The following is an 8,050-nucleotide window of genomic DNA, read 5'->3' on the forward strand; positions in this document are numbered from 1 at the left end:
GCTTTAGCTCCACTGGCTATGAGGCGCTACGCTGTGCTTTAGCTCCACTGGCTCTGAGGCGCTACGCTGTGCTTTAGCTCTACTGGCTCTGAGGCGCTACGCTGTGCTTTAGCTCCACTGGCTCTGAGGCGCTACGCTGTGCTTTAGCTCCACTGGCTCTGAGGCGCTACGCTGTGCTTTAGCTCCACTGGCTCTGAGGCGCTACGCTGTGCTTTAGCTCCACTGGCTATGAGGCGCTACGCTGTGCTTTAGCTCCACTGGCTCTGAGGCGCTACGCTGTGCTTTAGCTCTACTGGCTCTGAGGCTCTGAGGCGCTACGCTGTGCTTTAGCTCCACTGGCTCTGAGGCACTACGCTGGGCTTTATGCACACATACAGCCTTGTAATGGCTCCTGCTAGCATGCTAATGCACACATACAGCCTTGTAATGGCTCCTGCTAGCATGCTAATGCACACATACAGCCTTGTAATGGCTCCTGCTAGCATGCTAATGCACACATACAGCCTTGTAATGGCTCCTGCTAGCATGCTAATGCATACATACAGCCCCGTAATGGCCGTCTGTAGCATGCTAATGCACACATACAGCCCTGTAATGACCGTCAGTGAGTTTCAGATAGAGGGGGAGGGGCTGGACCCTGAGGAACGGTCAGACCCAGCCATCCACATACCCTGCCCATCTACCTGTCTCCTTACCAGATGGATTGAAGTCAGCGTACATTAACCAGCAGTTAACCATCAGGCCTTCCATTAGAATTGCAAAGTAATTACTGAGTGATTAGTTATTGATTAGAAGCTATAAAATGTAAAAGGTTTAGGACATTAGGATATCCAGACATTGGGACACTGGGTTCTGCATGACAACCCCCTGGTCATGGTTTTGGAGCCATTTTAGCTACTGAATTATCTGTTAGCTGAAGGATGGTGGGGGGGGGGATGGTGGGTCTCATTGCTCTGTCCACCTGGGGGATACTCTATCTGTGCAGAGCATCGGATCCATTCCATGTAAGGGCCGTGGGTTGCCTGAATAGAGGATGCAGCCGTTTTGAAAGGGAGGCATGGTTGGGGGCGGGGGGGTTTATTTATTGTTGAGCAGAATTTAAATCAGCTCAAATACCCCCAATTAGAGATGGGACATTGGGGGCCTGATTAACTCTAAATGCTCACCTGCTTGCTATTTAGAGAGCATACGCCAAAGGTGAGGGGAAGGTTACCACTCCTGCAAGCCTTTGTTCTCCAGGCAGGAACCAGCAAAACAGCTGCTCATGGCAAGGCCTTAAATGAGTGATTAGCAGCCCTGTTAAAGGTGGGATAACGGCAGCTTTCAAGGGCTTTTACACTGTACAGGTACACTGAGCCTTAACACTGTACAGGTATACTGAGCCTTAACACTGTACAGGTATACTGAGCCTTAACACAGACATACTGATCTCCACCCAACAGATCCCCAGCAGAACCCGACAGGAGAAGGGGGAACCCTACAGGAGAGGGGAACCCTTATAGGAGAGGGGAACCCATACAGGAGAGGGGAACCCTTACAGGAGAGGGGAACCCTTATAGGAGAAGGAAACCCATACAAGAGAGGGGAACCGTTACAGGAGAAGGGAACCCATACAGGAGAGCGGAACCCATACAGGAAAGGGGAACCCTCACAGGAGAGGGGAACCCATACAGGAGAGGGGAACCCTTACAGGAGAGCGGAACCCATACAGGAGAGGAGAACCCATACAGGAGAGGGGAACCCTTACAGGAGAGGGGAACCCTTACAGGAGAGGAGAACCCTTACAGGAGAGGGGAACCCTTACAGGAGAGGGGAACCCATACAGGAGAGGGGAACCCTTACAGGAGAGGAGAACCCTAATGCACATCCAGGCGCATGAGGGAGTGCTACAGCAGCCTAAATGTCCATAAACAAGCCTTTCAGCTAAAGACTCATCAAAGGAGCTGAAATGTAGACAGCGGCAGGGCGAGGTTTTCTTTAGAGGGCACTTCAGTGTGCTGCTTCAGCAGTGCATTCCAAGCACAGATATCCCAGAGCCATTCCCACACACAAGATAATCCCATTACAGACCTCTTCAGCATCAGACAGCTCTCTGTGGCTCACATCACTCATCACCCCCCCCCCCCGCAAAGACTCACTGCAGGGGGGAGCCCGTCCTGATGTGTGTTCAGGGGAAAAGATTTATATAACGGCTATAAAATATCTATTATATTTCTTTGACAGGATGAGCTAGTGCTGTTGCCTGGATTAGACAAAAACTGTTCAAACTCTTCCACTACAACACAGCAGACCTGTTTGAAAGATCTGACTCTAAGGTGACTGCAACCTTCACATGGACCCAGCCTCTGAAAACCTTCAGCAGCCGCTTTCTAAAGACCACCAGGTGGCTAAAATACTCTTAAGATTAAAGTCATTTCCATTCCCGCTGCAGACGGACCTGACCCAGTGTTCGCTGTAAATGATGCATTGTGGGAGAGTGAATGGCGACTCATTTCTCTGCACGCTGTGCAGTATTAGCAGCTGTGCCCGGCTTTTGCACAGCGGCCGAATGCAAACTCGTTATGAGCAGTAGAGGCTGAAAAACCAGCAGAGACTGAAAAACCAGCAGGGGCTGAAAAACCAGCAGGGGCTGAAAAACCAGCAGGGGCTGAAAAATCAGCAGCGGCTGAAAAATCAGCAGGGGCTGAAAAATCAGCAGCGGCTGAAAAATCAGCAGGGGCTGAAAAATCAGCAGCGGCTGAAAAACCAGCAGGGGCTGAAAAATCAGCAGGGGCTGAAAAACCAGCAGAGACTGAAAAACCAGCAGGGGCTGAAAAACCAGCAGGGGCTGAAAAATCAGCAGCGGCTGAAAAATCAGCACAGATGAAAGGCTGAAAAATCAGCACAGACAAAAGGCCAGAGTGGATCTCAGTCATAAACCCATTAGAGCCCAGCTGAAAGAAACTGCAGTTTGGTGCTAATCTGCTTTCGTCCCGTTCAGTCTGTTTGAGGCATTGTGCCAACCAGCAGCTAATCCTGTAATGTTTCATTAGGTAGACTGTCCCGTTAAGACACCATGGTGTCCCCTCGGTCAGAGAATCCCCACCCCCCCAGTTTACCACAGCACACACACACTCAGGGCAATTTCAATCACTTGCTCAGACGTGTCAGACACAGGCCTTCCCTGATTAACTGACGCCCAGAAAAGATCCATTTCTAATCCTCTTTGTTTCAGCCATTTTCTTCCCCTTCCTCTTGGTCAAATTGAATAAGCTCACACTTTACAGGGGAAATCTGCACAGCAGCCAATTAGGCCCCTAGCCTGAGCAATGAGGGGCTAATGCATGGCTTTTAACTGGGGATTTGAGCAATAAGCCGCTGGATCCTCAACACTCACACGTTTATTTGCTAATCAAGCGACTCTGACCTGCAGGATGTTTATCTGAGCAGTGTTAAAAATGAGCACAGGACCCCCCCTCCCCCACCCCCCAAGAGCCTGGCCTTAATCTCACCACTGGGGTCTCCCAGTATAAATAATTACACATCAGTTACATTAGCCTGACATCCTAGCTCATGGGCTGTCTGTGTGTGCGCGTGTTGGGTTTGTGTGTGTGTGTGTGTGTGCGCGCGTGTTGGGTTTGTGTGTGTGTGTGTGTGTGCGCGTGTTGGGTTTGTGTGTGTGTGTGCACGTGTTGGGTTTGTGTGTGTGTGTGTGTGTGCGCATGTTGGGTTTGTGTGTGTGTGTGTGTGTGCGCATGTTGGGTTTGTGCATGTGTTTGTGTGTGTGCGTGTTGGGTTTGTGTGTGTGTGTGTGTGTGCGCATGTTGGGTTTGTGCATGTGTGTGTGTCCTGTAATGGGAAGAGGTGTGGGGTGTTACCTTGACGACATCTTCGTCAGTGGAGTTACAGCCAATGGCGTCCTCCACCTCCCTGACTGTTCCGTCTCTCTCCACGGTAACCAGCTTCACCGGAACCGACACACGCTTACCCGTCAGGATGGCAGTGTTCAGGATCTCTGTCTCCTGCAGCAGCAACACAAAGAGGATCACACACACACTGAGTCAGGCACAGACAGGAACACACACACACTGAGTCAGACACAGACAGGAACACACACACACTGAATCAGACACAGACAGGATCACACACACACACTGAGTCAGACACAGACAGGATCACACACACACACTGAGTCAGACACAGACAGGATCACACACACACTGAATCAGACACAGACAGGATCACATACCCACGCCAAGTCAGGGCAGAGAAAAGGTTCCATTGCCCCCTTACTGCAGACAGTCAGGGCAGAGAAAAGGTTCCATTGCCCCCCTACTGCAGACAGTCAGGGCAGAGTGATGGTTCTATTACCCACCGCTCTCAATGTAGTCTCTGATGGGTGATGGAAGGCACTAAAGGGTGCACTGTTACAGCTGCCCTCCCCCCCAGGGACTGAAAGCAAACACACACCTGTGACTGTAGGTCAGGTAAAACTCTGCAGGGCTGCATGACCCCAACACTCAGAGCAAGCCAGACCAAAGCCAGCCCAAACCGGATCACATTGACGTTTAAACTTTAGAAAACTGATGCTAATCGCTCTCTGAGTGCAGGACACGTGGGCGACCTTCTCTTGGGTAATAATGAGCTGGGAAGTCAGCCAAAACAAACGCCTCTAATTTACATCAGACTTCTGTAAAGGGTGCCTCAGAGAAACAAACCCACGCCCTCTCTGGAGCACCCCCCCCTCCCCCCTTAGCCCCCCCCACACAGACCCCCCTCCGGAGCTCATTTAATAGATCATTTGCAGCGCCCCCCGCCCTCCCCTCCACCCCACCCCCGCCCCTCAGTCATATTTTACTGATCACGCCTCCCTCCTGAATCCTACTGAAGCAGAACTCTACAGAAACAGAACCCTACTGAAGCAGAATCCTACTGAAGCAGAACCCTACTGAAGCAGAGTCCTACAGAAACAGAACCCTACTGAAGCAGAACCCTACTGAAGCAGAATCATACTGAAGCAGAACTCTACAGAAACAGAACCCTACTGAAGCAGAACCCTACTGAAGCAGAATCATACTGAAGCAGAATCCTACTGAAGCAGAGTCCTACTGAAGCAGAACCCTACTGAAGCAGAACCCTACTGAAGCAGAATCCTACTGAAGCAGAACCCTACTGAAGCAGAACTCTACAGAAACAGAACCCTACTGAAGCAGAACCCTACTGAAGCAGAATCATACTGAAGCAGAATCCTACTGAAGCAGAGTCCTACAGAAGCAGAATCCTACTGAAGCAGAGTCCTACAGAAGCAGAACCCTACAGAAGCAGAACCCTACTGAAGCAGAATCATACTGAAGCAGAACTCTACAGAAACAGAACTCTACTGAAGCAGAACCCTACTGAAGCAGAATCATACTGAAGCAGAACTCTACTGAAGCAGAATCCTACTGAAGCAGAGTCCTACAGAAGCAGAATCCTACTGAAGCAGAGTCCTACAGAAGCAGAACTCTACTGAAGCAGAGTCCTACAGAAGCAGAATCCTACTGAAGCAGAGTCCTACAGAAGCAGAATCCTACAGAAGCAGAATCCTACAGAAGCAGAGTCCTACTGAAGCAGAATCCTACTGAAGCAGAATCATACAGAAGCAGAACCCTACTGAAGCAGAATCCTACAGAAGCAGAACCCTACTGAAGCAGAGTCCTACAGAAGCAGAACCCTACTGAAGCAGAATCATACTGAAGCAGAGTCGTACAGATGCAAAATCCTACTGAAGCAGAGTCCTACAGAAGCAGAACCCTACTGAAGCAGAGTCCTACAGAAGCAGAATCATACTGAAGCAGAATCCTACTGAAGCAGAACCCTACTGAAGCAGAATCATACTGAAGCAGAGTCGTACAGATGCAAAATCCTACTGAAGCAGAGTCCTACAGAAGCAGAATCCTACAGAAGCAGAATCCTACAGAAGCAGAATCCTACAGAAACAGAACCCTACAGAAGCAGAACCCTACAGAAGCAGAGTCCTACTGAAGCAGAATCGTACTGAAGCAGAGTCCTACAGACCCAGGGCAGCCACACGCTGCTAGATGTTAATATTGACATACGGTTTTTACGTCTATTGAACATACTACTGCAGGCAAAATCCACTTCATAGACACGATTCGCCACCTTGGGGGAATCAGACCAACAGGATTACAGTGCAAAAAATATAGATTTTGGTTTCTATTTTATAGCTCTTTCTGTTTGAACATCAGAAGGCATTTACAAGGACAGAATTATGGGTAATGCTGCCTGGAATACTCCAGATTTTTGCCATACTCGTTTTTTTGTTCAAGAAACCAAACCATTCTGGGCCAAAAAAAAATGTTTTCCAGAGCCATGTTGGCTTCAAAGGGCTATTTATTTAATTTAGTTATTTACTTTACAGTGCTGTGAATTACAAAGACAACAGAAATCTGCCTTCAGTACAAACAGTGTTCACGGCAAGAATAACTGTGAAGAATCACAGTTTAATTGTATTGATAAAATATAAAAAGAATTACCACAGGAAATGTTTTATTCCAAAGCACAATCACTGTGGGTTATTTTACTTGCTTTAGTGAGATGTTTTTTTTAGTGTATTGAGGTGTGACTGAAATATAAATTCCCAGCATACGAGAGGTCGAAGTTCAGAGATCAGAGCTGGAGATGTCAGCTTCCTGAGCACATGACCCCGTTCCCTGTGTGGGAGGGAAAGCAGGGCTTCACACACAAAGCCAGGAGGCAAACGGCTTTTAAAAAGCAGGAATCGGCCGCTGCGGACAGCCTGCCGAGCCGTCCCCACACTGCTTATCAGTGTCAGATGAAGAGACAGAAGCTGTGCGTCTCTCCTGCACGCGCTCCTGCAGAATGAGCATTAACATCCATGACAGCACACCTCTAATCCCTTTACCACCATCCTGTTAATGGGGCTCACATTCAGGGAAAAAATCCCTTTTGATTTTTTAAAGTATTTTACGCTTGTCCCCGTGAATTATTAAGTGTCCTGTCAGAACGGAAGCATATCATTTGAGGGGTGTGTGTCTGTGGGACGGGGTGGGTGTCTGTGGGACGGGGTGGGTGTCTGTGGGAGAGGGTGGGTGTCTGTGTGACGGGGTGGGTGTCTGTGGGACGAGGTGGGTGTCTGTGGGACGGGGTGGGTGTCTGTGGGACGGGGTGTGTGTCTGTGGGAGAGGGTGGGTGTCTGTGGGACGGGGTGTGTGTCTGTGGGACGGGGGCTGAGGCTGCAGGATGGGGCAGCTGCTCCCCTCTGTGCACGTGTGACAGAATTAAAGCCCCAGGACGAAAACGGTCACAGCCAGAGAACAGTCTGGAAGCCCCAGGACTGCAGGAAACGCTTCAGGTCTCAAACTGGGAACTCCTCCTCCAGCACCATCCCTGCATGTGCGCAGTAATAAAGCTCAGAATCAGCGTAAAAACAAAAGTAAAAAAAAACACTGCAATGTTCTTCTGAATAAAGAAGAATCAGCAATAAATTTAAAACTTTTCCTTTTTGTCACAGAAGTACAAAATGAACTGGGCTGTGCAAAGACAGGACGGAGCATCTGATGGAGTCCCAGAGAGCAGGAGAGATGTGCAGCAGCCTGTGACAAGCAGCGCACCGAGGAGGAGGAGCCTGAGTAGGTGCAGCCTGGGGAGGAGCACAGCCTGGAGGAGCACAGTCTGGAGGAGCACAGCCTGGGAGGATTACAGTCTGGGAGGATCACAGTCTGGAGGAGCACAGCCTGGAGGAGCACAGCCTGGAGGAGCACAGTCTGGGAGGATCACAGCCTGGAGGAGCACAGCCTGGAGGAGCACAGCCTGGAGGAGCACAGTCTGGAGGAGCACAGCCTGGAGGAGCACAGCCTGCAGGAGCAGCACAGCTAGGAGGAACACAGCCTGGAGGAGCACAGCCTGCAGGAGCAGCACAGCTGGGAGGAGCACAGCCTGCAGGAGCAGCACAGCTGGGAGGAGCACAGCCTGCAGGAGCACAGCTGGGAGGAGCACAGCCTGCAGGAGCAGCACAGCTGGGAGGAGCACAGCCTGGAGGAGCACAGCC

At 50.2% G+C, this 8,050-nt stretch overlaps 1 protein-coding gene across 1 annotated transcript in view; it reads right to left on the reverse strand.

Annotated features, from left to right (window-relative positions):
* Positions 1 to 8,050, reverse strand: part of si:dkey-215k6.1 (transmembrane protein 132C) — a 153,934-nt gene that overhangs the window by 22,456 nt on the left and 123,428 nt on the right. The window contains 1 exon segment of the mRNA XM_035380339.1: positions 3,858 to 4,001. Within this exon segment, the coding sequence (XP_035236230.1) occupies positions 3,858 to 4,001 (144 nt within the window).

This window comes from Anguilla anguilla, chromosome 10, assembly GCF_013347855.1.
Source record: "Anguilla anguilla isolate fAngAng1 chromosome 10, fAngAng1.pri, whole genome shotgun sequence".
Taxonomy (NCBI): Eukaryota; Metazoa; Chordata; class Actinopteri; order Anguilliformes; family Anguillidae; genus Anguilla; species Anguilla anguilla.